The 19,422-nt window shown below is 34.4% G+C and overlaps 2 protein-coding genes across 2 annotated transcripts; both read left to right on the top strand.

Moving 5' to 3' along the window:
• The first annotated feature begins 7,203 nt into the window (after positions 1 to 7,203).
• LOC128555142 (uncharacterized) lies at positions 7,204 to 9,878 on the top strand. Its single transcript, XM_053536653.1, has 2 exons — positions 7,204 to 7,717; positions 8,041 to 9,878. The coding sequence occupies exons 1-2, from the start codon at positions 7,552 to 7,554 to the stop codon at positions 8,331 to 8,333; spliced, it is 459 nt and encodes a 152-aa protein (XP_053392628.1). The 5' UTR covers positions 7,204 to 7,551; the 3' UTR covers positions 8,334 to 9,878.
• On the top strand, positions 8,094 to 19,082 carry LOC128549382 (uncharacterized). Its single transcript, XM_053526015.1, has 6 exons — positions 8,094 to 8,230; positions 10,260 to 10,494; positions 11,225 to 11,598; positions 11,840 to 11,971; positions 16,638 to 16,824; positions 17,132 to 19,082. The coding sequence occupies exons 2-6, from the start codon at positions 10,296 to 10,298 to the stop codon at positions 17,911 to 17,913; spliced, it is 1,674 nt and encodes a 557-aa protein (XP_053381990.1). The 5' UTR covers positions 8,094 to 8,230; positions 10,260 to 10,295; the 3' UTR covers positions 17,914 to 19,082.
• The last annotated feature ends 340 nt before the right edge of the window (positions 19,083 to 19,422 follow it).

Genomic DNA, 19,422 nt, shown 5'->3' with positions numbered 1-19,422 from the left:
TATAATAAATGTTATTTCATGAACGGATCAAACCACAATATTTTTCATGGTATTTCTGAAATGAATTTCATTACATAGTGGGTAAAGCTGCTATTAATTTGGTTTAGAAGAGTACAGTTATATTTTAGGATGTCCACTTTAAAGTTGTCGGCCACTTTAAAGGTGTCTCAGTATAAAAGTGTCAGCCACTGTAATAATTTAAGGAATCAGTTATTGTTGTTACACCCACCATATATACATTTTTACTGGCAATATATTTCATCCAGTAGTATATACTACATAGGGGAGATAACCCTACTTAAAGCATACAGCTTTTCTCCCAAGTGAAGACACTGAATTTATTGTAAGGTGTATGTAATACATGTATTTATGTTGAAAGAAAGGTGTCTGCCAATGTTCTTTAAAAACACAATATACTGTTAAGATACTACCTTATCATTTACTTTGTCAATGCTTGCAGCCAGGCTGGTTTAGCGAAAATCCAAGAGCAACAGATCATTTGTTAAGGTAGAAAAGTTATTACTTCTTGCATTTAGTAATAATTTCAACTGTTAGGGATATGGTAGGATGAGGCAAAACAAAAACTGGCTGTTGGTTTCAGAGAACTGCCATATCGCCACAATTTAAGGACATTTTTGGCCAGAATTCATTTATTTTTGGTCTAAATTTCAATAGATAGGGATGATAAGGTAGTGTAAGGTGTTAACTGCCACTGTTTGTATGAAAGTATTTAGTCATTTGAGTACACAAGAGATTTTGTGAGTCATCGATTCTGACTGCTGACGAGTTACTGCTGTAAAGACTGCCAGAAATTTTGGCTTTTTGGTTTATAGAGACTGGCAGCTTCATGGACCTGTAGTATACTTTTTTTTCTAGCCACTGTCAATCTTGACAGTCTTAGGGATATTACACTACCATGTCATTATGCTTGCACATGAAAATGTAGCAAGTTAAGCCATCAAAGTTTAGTGAAAATCATCAACTTGTAAGTTAACTGGCATGTCAAAAAATGACAAGAGTTTTTATATTTTGCAGTGTTAGGGACCGTTTCAGCCATTTTTGTCTATTTATTGTATTGTATTATTTCATCATATTAGTATTAGGTTTTAGGACTATGGTAGAGTGGGTCAGTTTATCAATTATCATAGTGATAGTAACTGCCTACTGGTCTTGGAAGTTAAACTACCACATTTTACATTTATATATATAATCATACTTTTGTGATATGGTAGGATAAGCAAAGAGATGCTGGCAATTGGTTTCAGGAAACTACCATATCAGAGTATTTTAAGGGCAGTTGTGGCCAGGACATGCTTTGAGCAGTATTTTTCTCTGTGCTCCGACCAACCCATCAAAATTATCCCTACATTAACATTTTTTACCTGTGAAATAGTGACAATTTTTTTATATTTTTTTTATCTTTTTGTGCATTGGTTAAATTTCAGTCATTATGACTGTAATCTACAGTAGTGTTTGGTTTGCACTGAAAAAACAAAAAAGATCAAAAAATTATCTAATTTGAAGTACAGCAGTTTTTTTTATAGTTGCGCGTGCCTGTATTTTTAAAATATTTATCTAAATTTCAAAAACTAGGGATGACATGGTAGAATAAAGGTTAATATCAGCAACTGAATTTTTTTAAAATAGCAACATATAGGTATAGATTCTGACATTTTAGGTTTCAAAGATGATATATCATAAAATAAATGTTTACTGATTTTTTCACTGGAATATAGCTGAAAATGTATACTAATAATAATTTAATTATCCTGTAAAACATAGTAAATGAATGTTCAATGAACGGTTTTATAAAATACAGTGAATAAATGTTGATTAAATTGACTTATGAATGTTGAACAAATTATTTTATAAAATACAGTGAGTGAATGTTGAATGAATTATATTGTTACAGTACTTAAGTACAGTAAATGAATATCAAATTCAAAATTGCTTTTTAAAACAATGGACAGACTAGTTGAATTAGTAATGTTGTAAAAGTGGCAGGATTAGATTTTTTGTCACACAAATTACTTCTAAATTTTTTGTTTCTGTTACAGTGGTAAGGTTATTTGTAACTTACAATGACAAGTGGATTTATTTTGTAACATAAAGCAGCAAGGTCTTTAAGTGAATTTATTTTGTAACATGAAGCAGCAAGTCTTTAAGTGAATTTATTTTGTAACATGAAGCAGCAAGGTCTTTAAGTGAATTTATTTAGTAACATAAAGCAGCAAGGTCTTTAAGTGAATTTATTTTGTAACATAATTTAAAGCAGCAAGGTCTTTAAGTGAATTTATTTAGTAACATAAAGCAGCAAGGTCTTATTGTTCAATCTGTGTAAGGGGGTATAACTGTGTTGATATTTCATATTCTGCCTAGCTAAATTTTCTATGCAAATCAGTAATAGTAAAGGTCATTTTTTTGTTTTCTTTAAAGGTTACGGCCAAGTGAGGATTTTTGCTATACTCTGATTTTTACTGAAGAAACTGAAAGAATAAATAATCCTCATTACAAGATTACAGACTTTCTGCTCAAAGGTCAAGGTCATATTTAGAAGTCTGTCTTTTTTTTTCTTTTCTTTTTTGTTGTTGTTTTGTCCAGTATATAACTGTTTCAAGCAAGTACTGATTTTTAAGAAAACTTGACATCAACATTGAACATTGCTTGGTTTATGGAGTTATGGTAACATGTAACCATAGAAACTTGAGGCCTTTGCATCAGTTTACAAGTACCACATTCACTTTGAGAAAGGTTTATGCCACTGATTTTCATTGAAGCTAATATGTCACTGCATACTTTAGAAATTTCTTTATATTAATGGTGAATATATAGTTCAATGCGTGTAATGTTTAATTACCGTAGTATTTGATTAATACAATATATTTTGATAAAGAAAAAAATTGAATATCATTAAATAGGATAATTTAGAACTTGATTTTGGTTACTTTTGTTTGCATACAATATCTGTTGAAAATGAATGATATTAGTCTATTTTAGGTTGATACTGAAACAACTTTATATTACCACTGCACATTTTATGAAAAGCAATATGTGTTATCATTATTAAACAGGTAGATGCAATAGATAGGGCATTTCTGGAAGAAACTAAATACATGCATTAGAATTTAAAACAGCAGTTGTTCATGGGCAGATAGGGGTGTTCACAGTTTGGATTAAAAAGAATCATAAACATATAAATTATAATTCATTCTCACATCAACCTTTAGCAGAATTATGTGACAGAATTACATTATTTGAAGAATACATTTGACAATGTCTGCTCATTATTTAACTTTTGGAATAAGCTGCGGGCATGTTCTTTTATGATTTGACTTTTTCTAATTGGTGTAATACAGTACATGCATATAAGAAACCTACATTTCACTTCTTCCAATGCAAACATAGAAATAGTTATATCTCTGCAGTTCTGTAGAATATCTTTGCAAAAATGTTTTCCATACATACAGAATTTAGCTGTTAGTTTCAAGGTCAAGGTCATTGTGGGATCTAAGGATCTCATCTCTTCTTAGTTAATAATATGTACAAATGCTTGCCATAATGAAATGTTTTATGCAATAATCAATTGTATTTGGTTAAGAGATGCAAGCTATGGCCAGATATTAGTAATTGATTTTTAATTCATTTAACCTGTTCAAAAGGAAACTAGTTATTAATGAATTCAGTATCACTTTATTGCTGGACACAAGAGCTAAAATTCACTTTACAGTATGGGGATTATGCTATTGTACTGGTGGATAATAATTGTAATGTAAATTTATAGAAAATATTATCATAATATTGAGAATACTTATTTGATTTGTAGGTTTAACATCTCTTTACTACATTACAAACATCGAGGGTTAGTTTTGCAGGTAAAATAGTTTTTACACAAATTGAGTTGCATTATAGAAAAATATTGAAGGACTGAGGAATCGGTTCCTTTACTCTTGCTTGTAACTCCACCAGTTTTATTTGCACATCTATCTATATCCACGGCCTTACAAATATAGTGTTTTCCCAATGATGCTACCCAAGGTGTTAACTCTAGCTTATCATTCCATTTGTTGCTAAAGTGCGCTATATTACACCCACCAATGCTTTACAATATATTACATCTAGCTAGCTATCCCATGGCGCTACTAATAGTAGGTTTTCCCTGATGCTAGCCAAGGTGTTTACTCTAGCTATCTTTCCTTTGTTGCTAAAGTGCCGCTATTACACCCACCAAGCTTTAATATTATACATCTAGCTAGCTATCCCATGGCGCTACTAATAGTAGGTTTTCCCGTGATGCTAGCCAAGTGTGTTTTCCTTTAATCGCTATCAGCTATTCTATCTCTACTATATGTCATTTCCCTGGTACCAGTGTTTCTTATTATTATATTCCACAGTATCTCTTATTATATCCAATCTTCTTATCAGTCCTTCAATAGTTTTCAACAATTTCTACCTATATCTGACAAAAATCTTCAAACCTAATAGTTATGAAACTTAAGGTATCGGTAAATTTGAATTTAGAGGTTTGAATATATACAAAATGCTAAATGGGGCAAGTGTTTACCCTATGCAATAGTGGGGTGGGGAATGACTTTAAAGCAAAGATGGAAATACTATGTTCTTAAAAATAATGTCAGTCTTACAAACACAGCAGGTAATATTGCAAAGAAATTAAGCTTAATTGTGTGAATCATTTCTATATCTGCTTCAGGTTGGTAGTTCTCATATAATAACAGTATCTGATGATTTAACACATGTTTACAGAAGAAGCATGTGGGGGAATGTTAGTAAAAACATTTTTTTAAAAGTGCAAAATTATTAAAATTCTAGTCCAGCAAGCAAGTATACCATCATTAAATTTTAAAGCCTGTCTTCATGATGTGTGCTATTGGATCACACTCAGGATGGGTATGTGTGGTGGAAGTGGCAGTATCCACAATATTTGGGCACTCCCTAACTTTTCAATCAGTTTGATCAAAAGTTTGTCAGATTGTTAATATCAAGACCAAATCTAATAACAAGATGAATCAGAGTTATGGCCCTTGAATTGTTTTATATCAGAGTGAAGTGTAGGTTGCTGTTCGTTAGAATTTATACAGTCTTGTATTTTATATTAATGTCTAAAATTCTATACCTGTCAGAAGGGAATGAAGTTTTGGGGTAGAAACACTATTCTTTGATACTGAAGGCCACAATTGGTAAACTTTAAACTAGAAAATTGCTGTTAAAATGTTTGTGCATGGCAGTTTCTTTTAATTTTGGCACAGTTTGTTCTTACCATAGAATATAAGCTGCATTGTCTGTTTAGAAATGTTTTGTTTGAAACACATTGACAAGATATTATCTGGCAAATAATGGCAAAGTATTGTAGAATAATTGATAATAAGGTGTGTGTAAATTGTATGAGTGGCATTGGCTCTTCATGGAAAAGAACACAGTGGCACAGCCTTTAGCTGACGCATTAATATTTGAAGACAAAGTTTAAGGTGGGTCGTTACCTTATTCGTCAAATATGACATCCCTTCCGATTTTGATGAAACTTGGTCCAACTATAGCACTATGGTTCGTATTTATTTTTCCGTAGTCTTGGCAACAGTACGTTATCAGTGATGACGTCACGAACGTCGCAACATAGAGCGCCAAAATGCCCAAAATCCACTGTTATAAGTCTTCTAAAATATCTAATTTAGATTTAAAATTAATGAAACTTCACAATATTAAACTTTATTTAATTTACATTAGGACTAGCGTGTTTATTAGTGGTATCGCACTACATCACAACGGACATTTATCATTTAATTGAGCAACCCATGTTCATTGTGATATAAAATTTTGACAAAATATCGGCAAATATTCGCAAAAATGACATCTTTAAAAATATACAGACCCATTAAAATTCTTATTTTCAACACAAGTGATCAATTTGCAAGTGAAATGGCAAATAAAAAAGGGAACTTTACGTTTTCAGTTTTTCACAATATTGTGTTGAAAAACTGTCCTTCCGATTTTTGGACGTTAAAAGCAACGTAATTGATGTTAGATGCCATGCACGTAAAGCGTCACATGCAGTTTGATATCTGTACACGTGTTTGTTCTTTTTCTACGGGGAAAACACGTAATAAGCAAATACAACTGAGGGTTCATTAATTGTAAACTTTGATATCGAATCATGCGCATACGTACATGTACTTCATAAAACTTACAGTTTCTGGTAAGTGAATGTTACAAGTAACCGACCCTATCATTGATAACTATTATGTAGTCTTATATTGTTTTGCGCCAACCGACCACTGACAAATGACATGACGTCATATCCGCCGACCGACTGTTAATATGAACATCCACATCCGGTAAAGTTTCAAAATGGCGAGACCAAAATACAGTCTAACCTGTACTAACGGTCACCTCCGATCAACGGTCACCTCCGTTCAGCGGCCATTTTATGACGCCCCCGATGGATTTTCCTCTATTTTATCACTTTATTCAGCGGCCACCGAAATTGCCTCCCGACCGCCGTATTTGACCCCTTTCAGCGGCCATTTTTCTTCCAAAACCAATTATTTTTAGGCAATAATCGCCGAAGATACCCGATTTTGAGAAGCACGTGGTTGCTAAGTTTCGCGTGACTTCACCATAAGAACGTCAAAATGACAAGAGGTTCTCAATTAAAACGGATAACCAAAGGTGTAATCCCCTTTTGTTATGATCAAATGGCCATGCAGTAGGCCCTAATTATCGGTAATTAACGTGTCACCTCGTGTCGTTGTTCACAGTTTGACCTCGGTTAAAGATAATACTCGATAACTAATCAGTAGCATAATATTTGTGATTTTTTATACTTTTGTCATCAAAATACTATTAAATTTATACGACATTGTGTTTGAAAAAAAAAATAAACCACTCTATCTTTTACGAAACGTAACGGCAATCTTAGATTTAGCGTAGACAATAAGCGCCGAGAGTAGCTTCCCTTACCAAAATGGCGAAAATTGTAAACAAACTTGTTTTGAAGTTGGAAAATTGTCTATAACAATTTTTGTAGTAAAAAAACCACGCCTGAGTTTTAGATTGCTAAGAATACCATTCGTATTGCGAAGGCAAATGCATGTCATTGTATCCTGGTAAAATAATAATAGAAAACCCAAAAAGAAATGGGCCTTAAGGCTATAGACTGGTGAGAAGTCTGAAAAATACATATACTGGCTGCACCTCCGATCAGCAGTCACCTGGCTTAAGCGGCCAAATTGTCTGCTTCCCTTGGCTGGCTGCTTAAGACAGGTTAGACTGTACAAATACAAGTTATCAAATTCCAAACGTGCAAAACATTTAAAGAAATTGAGTGGATTGAAGAATTTGCCGCGAGGTTTTAGAAATGATGTCTTATCATCGGGCGATTGTAAACAGACAAATTCAGAAAATGAGACGGCAGATGACAACCAAAAATGGTTTAAGGAAAGACGCGTTATAGAGTTTTCGGTTTTGTTGGAGGGGCTTAGGAAATGTAAAGGATGTCCACATCCACTACAGTTAAATATTATAATCAAAGAGACAACAATGGGACTGGGCTCACTGTTTCATATTGAGTGCCATAATTGTAAATGCATCAACATAGTCGCTAGCGGTAAAAGACACAGTTGCAGCATGATAGGTGGATCCGGTGATGCAGGGAAGAGTCAAGTTCGAACCAACGTGTTTGACGTGAATACAAAACTAGCAGCAGGTATAATTTGATTGTCGCGGAGTCTGATACTATCAGATATAAATTTAGTTTCTGGCATAGCCTACATATGCATTATTTAGTATGCATTTAGCATACACAGTTGCGTATCGTTTATGCGTTTTATTTGATGAACAACTCACAGTGGCACCAAAACCTTTTTAACTTTAGAAGTAAGTGCGTGGTTGTAAATAGTTTATACATATATCACACTTGTAAATATTTTAATATATATATATGGTGCAAAACGTATCCTGATTGAAACATACGTCATAATATGTCACTATAAATTTATGTAATGTATACACTATAATTCTTATCAACAGCAATGATCAATGCCGGCATAGGAGAGAGTCAAATGAATAATATTCTCTCCTATATCAACCTGCCCACCATAGCTCAAAGGACGCTGAAAAAACGGGAGAGAGAAATCAGTTCCTCAATCACTGCAGTTGCGAAGGACTCATGCACCGATGCTGTTAACGAGGAGATCATGCTGTTGGAAGAAGTAAACAGGTATTTTATAAAGTGTACAGTACCCAAATACATTAGTATTAGAAGTAATGTGTATTTTAGGCCATGTAACATTACTGGGGAAACTGTTGAAAAAATGCCTTGATTATGGGAATGCAAACAAGATGTGTCGGCTTTGCAAAGTTGCTAAAGTCGCTGGCAGAACTCCGGCTACCCACACATGTGTTCATAACTTCAGTGGTTCATCAAAGGCCATGGAGCCTTTTCTCACCGTACAGTGTTTGGAAAAGGTAAGTAATCAATGATTGTTATTTATAATTCAATTTCAGGCATTGAGCCGTGAATGCTTTTTATACGCCCGTTTGAAAAACGGGACGTATTATGGGAACGCCCCTGGCGGGCGGGCGGCATCCACAGACCTTGTCCGGAGCATATCTTCTACATGCATGAAGGGATTTTGATGAAACTTGGCACAGTTGTTCACCATCATGAGACGGAGTGTCATGCGCAAGAACCAGGTCCCTAGGTCTAAGGTCAAGGTCACACTTAGAGGTCAAAGGTCAAATTCAAGAATGACTTTGTCCGGAGCATATCTTCTTCATGCATAGAGGGATTTTGATGAAAGTTGGCACAATTGTTCATCATCATGAGAAGGAGTGTCATGCCCAAGAACCAGGTCCCTAGGTCTAAGGTGAAGGTCACACTTAGAGGTCAAAGGATACAAGAATGAAAACTTTGTCCGGAGCATTTCTTCTTCATGCATAGAGGGATTTTGATATAACTTGGCACAAATGTTCACTACCATGAGGCGGAGTGTCATGCGCAAGAACCAGGTCTCTAGGTCTAAGGTCAAGGTCACACTTAGAGGTCAAAGGATACAAGAATGAAAACCTTGTCCGGAGCATTTCTTCTTCATGCATAGAGGGATTTTGATATAACTTGGCACAAATGTTCACCACCACGAGACGTAGTGTCATGCGCAAGAACCAGGTCCCTAGGTCTAAGGTCAAGGTCACACTTAGAGGCCAAAGGTCAGATACAAGAATGACTTTGTCCGAAGCATTTCTTCTTCATGCATGGAGGGATTTTGATGTAACTTGACACAATTATACATCATCATGAGACGAAGTGTCATGTGCAGTTCCCTTCTTTAGAATTACTTCCCTTTGTTGTTACTATAAATAGGTTATATTGTAAGTTTTTCATTACTAGTCGTAGGGAAAAATCGAGACCACTTTTCTGTAGTACAACATGCATGCTACATCCAATTTTGAGGTGTATTTTGATCAGTCTCTACCTGGTAAAGATTTTTGTGAGGACTTACATTTTTTTTTTTTTTTTTTTTTTTTTAAGATTAACTTCCCTTAGTTGTTACTATAAATAACTTATATTGTAACTTTTTTATAATTGAGCGTAGGGAAAAACCAAGACCACTTTTCTGTGGTACAACATAGATGTTACTTTCCAATTTTAGGTGTATTTTAAGGTATCTCTACCTGGTAAGGAGTTTTTTTGTGGACTAAGAAAAACAAAACACTTAGTTATTACAAAAATTACCACAAAATTAAAATTCCATTTGCAAATACAGGTGCTAGAGTAAAGAAATTTGCTGTGACGGGCGTATATTGTGACATTCTTCCACTCTTGTTCAGCATAATTATGGGAATACTTCGGTAAATGCAGAGGAGAATGCGTAAGTCACGGCTTACTGTTCGAAATTCAATATAATTGTGTAAATTGAAACAGTCAAAATGAATCTCTCTCTCTCTCTCTCTCTCTCTCTCTCTCTCGTCATTATTGGTAATGGTTATTCATCCTTGGTAATGGTTATTTAATACCGGTGATTTATTCCGCTATTTTTTGCTGATATGTATACTGTAATAAAAGCATTTATTATATACCTATATAAATTCTGTAAAAAATCGACTTGTATTTCACAATTAAATATGAACAGACAGACACAAATTCCGTATTGTACCTTTTAAATTCCGTATTGTACCTTCCGTATTGTATGATGTTGTTAACAAAATAAATATACATGCATTGATGTATCGTGGCTATACGTTTCTAGGTAAAGTCAAATGGACTTACAGTTGGTACTTTAACCATGGACGATGACACATCCACATTGACCAGAGCGAAAAAGTCCTTGTTTCCAGATCTTGAGAAAGCGTCGGACAGAAACCATGTAATCAAGAATTTTACAAGCGGACTGTACAAACTGCGAGAATCAAACAAATACCTTACTGTAGCCATCATCAGTTACTTCCGAAAGTGCTTTTCATACGCCACTGTGCAAAATGTTGGTATGTTATGAATCTTACAATAATTATGAAATATGCTCCGTATTGTGCAAGTCCCTGGATGTATATATACATTAAATGTTATTACTCGGACGAGTCCATAACAGAAGGGTGATCATTAAATATTTCTCATAGCGGAAATATATCTCCATGCTCAGAGCGTTTGGCTTTCAATTTTGTTTATTTATAGCCTCGCGTTGGTTCGAATCTCACCTTGATAATTTTTTATATAATTTTTAAAAAAAAGTGTCTGCTTAAAAGGATTTTTTTTAACATTATATTTTCTTGTTTCATGTTGACTGAAATGACTATTTTTGATATAGACCAGAGAAGAATTTATCCTGCACGCTTTTCGCGAGCGTTTTTATGATTATGTTTCAAAATATGATGATGTGTCAAAAACGGGCTTTATATAACCACAAGGCAGTCGGCAAATCATCTTTAAAGATTAATGACATTTTTCTATTATAATTTAATAAAGATTACGTGAAATAATAATGAGTATGATGGTAACCATGAATGAAAAACATGAAAAATACCTTTTCTGTATATGTGCATTATCTATCTCGACATTAAAATTTTATAATTACAGTGGTAATTCGTTAATTATGTGACATAATGCAAAACAACATGCGATTCAAGAAAATTTACTAGTTTACATGTATATAAAACCAAAATATGTGGTTTATTGTATTATTACTTTTAACACACTTGTAATTACTTATATTTACAGGAAACCCAGTCGGAGTAAGGGATAATATCCTTGCTATAGTTCCACACGTCTATGGGGACCACTCCAAGTGCGGTGATTGGTGCAAAGAAGCCGAGGTTCTCAACTACAAACACAGCTATAAGTACATGGGCGGAAATGATCTAAACAACCAGTCTTTAAGAGTAGTCTTGGACAGGTACTTGGAGCGATATACCACGGATGACATGACTCACAAACTATCCAATTTGGGATCTACTAATGGCAACGAGAATATGAACAGTATGATTGCTAGAAAAGCTCCAAAAGGCATTAACTACTCCGAATCAGAGAGTTTAGAATCTAGAATCTCTGCTGCTATAGCTCAAAAAAACAAAGGACATCAGTACATAATAGATGCAAGTATTTCTTTCATTCTTTGTTATGGTGATAATTTTGTACTGCACGTAGAACATGTCATATGATTGCTACATAAAATATATAAATAATGCTAATATGGAGAATACATACCAGTTTGCATCAATGCCTTATCAATACCTTGTATATAGTCATATCAACATAAGATTGATAATTTACATTCATTTATGATTCCCTTTATTACATAAATGTTATAATTTTGATCCATGCCTACATGTACAGGTTAACGAGGTTCATGGTTTGTCCCCTGGGAAAAGCACGAGGAAACGCTTTACCTCGTTAGACATCCGCTGCAGAAAAAAAGCTGAACGTGCTGCAACTGTTCAACACAAACGACGGAGGCTGCAACTAAAGGTTGGTGTATAAAACATTCATTTCACATGTATATATTTCCCAAAAGCAAGTAAACGAATTCAGTATAGTGTGAAAATACTGTCAACCGAGGCGTTAGCCGAGGTTTGACAGTATTTTTCGAAGGTTGCACTGTCACACTCGAGGAAAGTAATATTTACTTTATTATACTGAACATACTTGGAGTCTTTAGGTATGTGCTAAATCACTTTAATGTGGTTTTGGTAATCAAAGCGTTTAGGAATAAGGTCAGTAACTCGGCCAAAAATGTGCCTCCGTAGTGTAGTCGAAAGAAGTCCGTAATAAATAGATCCTAATTTTCCTATTTTTGTACAAATTCCTGTAGAATGAGTGCTTTAATCAAACGTTTTCACTACTAGAATACATTCTGCATGAAATGAGACGGGTTTCATGTTCATACACCTCACATGGCAAGTTCTGCAGATCGAAACCGGAAGTTGGTATTCATTGTGCAGACAAAAGCAAATATGCGCCAGTTTCTGGGTAGCAGACCACAACTGACTGGCATTTCACTATGAACTACTCAAACTCCCTATTTTCTTTTCATTTTGTCGTTAATTTGTGATAGAACATTCATGAAAAATAAGTGTAGGAAAATGTGATGTTCTATAAAGATACGCAGAGACGACCTGAAGTTGTCATTTTTATATGAAACAAAGAATGATTTGAATTACTCACCTTCAGCCATTATGACTCTGAGTACACTCTCTTTTCATGTAATAAGCGTCGAATTTCATTTCAAGATTTCAGTACAGAGGTAGAGCTAAGGCGGAGCCACCCGTCCCTAGATTTGCCACTATAATGCCACCCTTTTCAATGGTGGAGTATTTAGACAATTTTCCACCAAAATGCCACCTAAAATGCCACCAAAATGGTGAAAAAATGAACAGGACAGCCAGGCAAACAGGTTTGCCACTAAATTCCATCTTTTTCCACTTGTGTACACCTTTAGGTGGCAATAAGTGGAGTATTTAGACAGTTTTACACCATTATGCCACCATTATGGTGGAAAATTTGTTTGCCACTTAATTTCACCAATAGCCACCTTCATGGTGGCAGTAAGTGGAGTATTTAGACAAACTACCACTAAAATGCCACCATTATGTTGTAAAATCTATTTTCCACTAAACGCCACTTATTTCCACTAATCGCCACCTAACAGGTGGCAATAAGTGGACAAAATTTCACCAAAACACCACTACGGTGGCAGTCCTATTTTACACTAAATGCCACCAAATAGCTGGCAATAGGTGGAAAATACGTGGCAACTAGTGGAAATCGGCTGCACCTAAATCTTAAAAAAATCAGTAGTAAGCAAAAATCAAATTATTTTAATATATTTTTTATTTTTATGCAAAAATCAAAGACCCTTCACAAGAAATCACAAAAGATCTGAACACAAGGTTCAGGATGTTGTCAATGCAGTCTTATTTTTTTCATATTCCAGGATGGCTTAAGTAGATGGTGAATGACTCTCCAAATTTCACTCCTTTGGATGTAAGGCCATTTTTCCAGCACACAATCTGTAAAAGCAAACCATACATCTATTAATAGATATATTTTTCTAACATTCTGAATGATTTTGCAGAAGATAGTAAATTTCCTCTAGGAGATATGAAATCAAAAGGCTGAACTAACTTACTGACATAACAACAAATTCAACAAACTTAATCTATGTCAAATAATATGCCACATCTTTATTAAAACTGATAAGTTTCATAAAAATCTACATTGTAGGAAAATTTCATTCACTCAAAAGTTTACATTGTTTTGTGTGAATTATATGCATCTTGAATCAATAAAAGTGCAATAACACTGCAAGAACTTGAGAATTGATGAAAGATGTGGAAGCACCATTTCTCTGCTTACACTTGTGTCAAATTTCATGAATATCTATCACTGGATTACTTATAATGTAGGAATTTATTGATTGAAAAACAATTTAAGGGCAATAACTCTGGTTACTGAAGTGATCCTGACAGAAACTGCACATGCAAATGCTGTCCTGTAGTAATCTACATTTTTGTAAAGTTTCATGAAAATCCATCAATAGATACAGGAAAAATCCAGATTTTTACCAAATCAACATGATCAAGGGGCAATACTTTTTTTACTAGGTAAATAATTGAGCAGTGTTAATGAGTTTGTAATAATTACATGAGGTTTAGTGATTCTATTGACAAAGCTACTATAATATTTTTCCAATTACAAGCATTTTCAATTAATCTGAAGGACATATGAAACAGAAAGGACAACGCCAAAAATAATATCCCTCTGCCTTTGGCAAAAGATAATAATAGCAATTGGGTTTTTTATCACATTTATAATTAATATTTGTCATATAATATGCCAAGAAATTCTATTAATTGATGTATTTCTTTAAAAATTAAGAGCTATTTAAACATTAGCTTTTATAAAAACATAAAATATTTACCCGATTCAGAATTATCTTGATGTTTCTTTTATGCAGTAATTAGCTGTATGCTGCTCAGGTATATACAGTCAGGCAGGTAGATCATATCACAAAGCTGCACTTTTTTCACAGAAGGTTCCTGGTATGAACAGTATAAAGAAAATATTGTATACTAAGTGCTAATCAGTAATGTAAATAATTACAAAATGATACAATTTTACAAGCAGTGTTGTAAACATGATTGAGCTATATTCCAGAAAATATATCTGGGATTTATCTATCTGCCAAACTTCCTAAGACATAAAAGGAGATTTGTTGATTTTAATTTCAAGCAGTTTTGTAAATGCTGTTTCAAATTCAAGTATTTGTTAAAAGTAAGTAAGTAAGACAATGTTTAAGACAGTAATAATTTAAAAAATAAACAATATAATATTGTTACCTCTCATGATGTGTTTCCATTTTCTCCCTGACTGACTCATCAAATGCCAGATTTCAAATTTTGGTATTACTACACAGATACATTGATCCCACACATACACTTTTTTGGTCAGCTATAGGTGTCAAATACTTAAGTTGAAAAGCTATTGTAAAAACATCCTTTTTATATACACTTCTCTTTTTCAATTAATGAAGAGAAAAGGCAAGAACTATTTCTTTGCATCTGACCTGATGTTTCCCTGCATATATAAATCTTAACTGACCCAAATTCCACCTGGGGTTGTTTCTATACATTAGTGTGGGAGCTTGTAACTTGATCTATCATTAATCTTATCTTTAACCAACTTTCACTCATGCAGAAATAATACACTGCAGACACATTCAAAAATGTTCTTTTCAGATTCAGCCAGTACAGCCAATTTCCACTAGTTGCCACCTATTTTCCACCTTTTTCTGGCTTTCAGAATTGTTGAATGAAAAAGTGACTTATTAATATTTACATTGAATATAATACAAAGATACAATAAATAATAAATAATCTGTCTCACAAAATAATCAATATTCAGAGTTTCTGTATACCACTTTGAATATAAGTTTTGTCCAGCTGGAGTCAGCGTAGACTTATTTTCATTTTAGCGAAAATCCTTTGAAGAAGGAGCCTGGGTATACTGTTTTGCAGATGTCAGTCAGTCCATCTGTCAGTCTGTCAGTCGTTGGGTATTTAGAACAATGTTCAGTAGGTCAAAGGTCAAGGTCACAGTGAGCTGGAACAGTTAAGCTGTTTACGGATGTTAATTTGAGAACTCTTAGACCTAGGATCACGAAACTAAATAGGGAGGTTGATCATTACCAGCAGACGACCCCTATTGATTTTGAGGTCAGTTGGTCAAAGGTCTAGGCCACATTGACCCAGAACACTAGAACTTCTTTTTTGCCCAATAACTAGAGAATGCTTTGGTCTAACATCACATTTGATAGAGAAGTCACTTAAAACTGGTGAATGACCCATAATTATTGATCGGAAGTCAGTACATCAAACGTCCAGTGCACAGTGACCAAATGACTTCTGTTTCTTGTACAGTTATTGAATGCATCAAGGGAGGGGGGCGGCATTTTGTGTTCTAAGAGCTGTTGTAAATGTGGAGTTTTAGCAAAGTCAGGGTCCTTGTCAGTTAGGCCTGAAGTTTGAAGTTTAGTGTCCATTACACCTTGATCCCAACCTGAGTCCATGTGAAGATTTTTATACTGGGTAATCTAATGTCTTACAGTTCACTTTTAAATCAAACATCACAAAAATTTCTTTTTTTTCGTTTTTTTCCACCTATTCGCCACCAAGAAAATTTTCTAAGTCCCTATTTTCCACTAAACACCACTCAATTTCCACCATGAAAAAAAACTATGTTCTACTTTCCACCAATTTCCACTTTTTTGCCACCATAAAGAAAAACTATGTTCAAGTTTACACCTAATGCCACCTAAATGCCACCAAAATAAAGTGGCTTTTGGTGGCAAATTTACCACTTGTATGGAAAGAGTTGAATTACACCAAACGCCAACTAATGCCACCTATTTCCACCTATTGCCACCCTTTTTTCATGGAAATAAGTGGCAAAGAGTGGCATTAGGTGGCAAATCTAGGGACGGGCAGGGCAGTATTTCCATTTAATAGTTGAAAATAAAACCCTGGTATCGCATCGCATCGCACCGTCTCGTATCCTGTTGTGTCGTGTCATGTCGTATGCTGTCGTATCATTATTATCGTATAATATTACATTAAAAATAATTTGCTATATTTAGGAAGAGCGTCCAAACGTTAACAGAGTTCGAGAGGTGGAAGAGGGGACGACATACACCAGCGGAGTGAGCCACATTGAGGAAGCTGATACGAATGAGGTTCCTTCTGCACCCGACAGACCGAAACCCGCCAGCGAACACTATTCACTCAACGATCTCGTTGTGTTCGACTTAGAAACAACTGGTGGCGGTAAATATTTTTAAACAGTAGGCTTCAACGTACTCTTACAGACAGCTCCGCGACGGTGCTTACTGATTAATTACGTCGCTTTCGGGATTAAATTACAGTACTGTCCGAAAATAACATTCATTTTTTGTTGAATTTATGAAATGCATACACATGTAAACATATTCCTGTATTGTCTTTATCAGAGAATGAATTTATAAATTTTGAGATTTTATCTTAAACTGGGCTGAATATCTGTAAATAATTATGTGCATTAATTCAGAATTAACTGTTTCTGAATTTTGAAAAATATGTTACATGTGTGTTACAGGAGATAATGACAGTATCCTGCAAATATTGGCATGTCATCTAGAAAGAGGGACTTGTTTCACCAGATATGCCATCCCTACCAGTAGTTATATAAACCACCACATCACGACGCTTACTGGATTGGAATACCACGGAAGAACCATGTATAAGGACGCGCAAGCTGTGGATGCCTGTGAAATTGGTGTGGCGCTGGGCGATTTCAAAGAATGGATACACAATCTCAACACGAAGGAACCAATTTTAGTCGCCCACAATGCATCATTTGATGGGCGTATGCTAAATAATGCATTTCAGAGACATTCTGTCACATGTAGCAGATGTGTTAAAAGATATGCCGACACGTTGCCCTACTTTAAAACAAAATATCCTGGACGAAAGGGCAAAGGTGCATATACATTATCATCCCTAGTCCATGAGTACCTCCCAGGGAAACAGTTTTCTTTTCATGATGCAGACGAAGACGTGAGAGGTCTATCAGAGCTGCTTATTTCTAGTCACATCAATGAAGAAGACTTAAAATGCCACTTGACATCCGTTGAGGAACTGACTTACAAAAGTCTGTTGAAAACCAATAAGATGGAAAACATAGGATCGTACAATCGTGCTGTCAAAAATAAGAACATATCAATAATTGTCAGCGAAAAGTTGGCAGAAAGCGGTCTTGGACTGGATCATTTGAAGACAGTAGCGGGAAGATCCGGAGCCGATGGTGTAAAAACTTTGCTAAAATCTCGGTGTGGACAATGCAGGTTTAATGTTGAGGACATAATGTCCGAGTTATAAGTGTACACCGTATGTGTCACATATCAATGCTATGATATGAAGCAAGATAATCTTGGAATATATATTCTTGGAATATAGTTGTAAACCTAATCATTTTGGCTACTTCATTTCTGTTCCAATGAATTATAGTACTTTATCATATAATTAGTTCATGACATGAGTGTAGGCAGATATTTTCGGCATGTAAATCACATAAAAAACAAACAAAGCCTAATTAACTGACTTATTATTTTGGTCAAAACTTAGCCTATCATGAAAACGTTCATTATATTATCCACCTATTACTTTTGTGAAACCCGGATAACTGGTAGTGCGTCAATATTAGAAAAAATGATGCATAATAATTTCCCAAAGTTGTTTGTTCATTAATACCGTTGAAATGGACGCAAGATATAATGCAAGCGTCCAAAGCGCAACGATGCAAACAATAAGCAACGTCGATAAAACGTTGCGTTTAACGTCCAAAAATCGGAATGACAGTTTGTCTTCAACACAATATTGTGAAAAACTGAAAACGTAAAGTTCCCTTTTTTATTTGCCATTTCACTTGCAAATTGATCACTTGTGTTGAAAATAAGAATTTTAATGGGTCTGTATATTTTTAAAGATGTCATTTTTGCGAATATTTGCCAATATTTTGTCAAAATTTTATATCACAATGAACATGGGTTGCTCAATTAAATGATAAATGTCCGTTGTGATGTAGTGCGATACCACTAATAAACACGCTAGTCCTAACATAAATTAAATAAAGTTTAATATTGTGAAGTTTCATTAATTTTAAATCTAAATTAGATATTTTAGAAGACTTATAACAGCGGATTTTGGGCATTTTGGCGCTCTATGTTGCGACGTTCGTGACGTCATCACTAATAACGTACTGTTGCCAAGACGACGGAAAAATAAATAGGAACCATAGTGCTATAATTGGACCAAGTTTCATCAAAATCGGAAGGGATGTTATATTTGACGAATAAGGTATCGACCCACCTTAAGGTCTTTCAGGTTACTTAATGTATAAGTCTTTATGTTGAATTAATATCTTAGACATATTTCAAGGCCTGTAAGTTTACTTAATAAAAGAGGTACATGTATCATTGTAAGTATTTAAGTACAGATCAAAATTAGTAATTGTGGCAAGTTTTTTAACATCAATATTTTTTGTAACATATTTTTCTCTGAACATACACTATCTTCATTATTCCTGTATAGCTTTGAATCTTCAGAGTTATTGCTGGAATTAGTCAGAATTTGAAAATTCATTTCCGTCAGAGCATATCTTTTTTTTGCAGGTATCAGTTAGCCATTCAGTAAATTATATACTTGATTCCAGCTGCAGTTTCCGTCATATTAAAAGAACGACCTAAAAAAAAACAAGGACCAACAACAATTTGGTTAAATCTTGTCTATAAAAAGCCCAAATCTTTAAATCTTTATAAAATGAATTGGTTTTTTTTAAAGATATATTGGATTAATAATCCAGGTAAAACCAATTGCAATGTCTGTTTA

The sequence above is a fragment of the Mercenaria mercenaria genome, chromosome 2 (assembly GCF_021730395.1).
Source record: "Mercenaria mercenaria strain notata chromosome 2, MADL_Memer_1, whole genome shotgun sequence".
Taxonomy (NCBI): Eukaryota; Metazoa; Mollusca; class Bivalvia; order Venerida; family Veneridae; genus Mercenaria; species Mercenaria mercenaria.
Note: the sequence above shows the minus strand (reverse complement) of the source record. Positions and strands in the feature narration are given on the sequence as shown.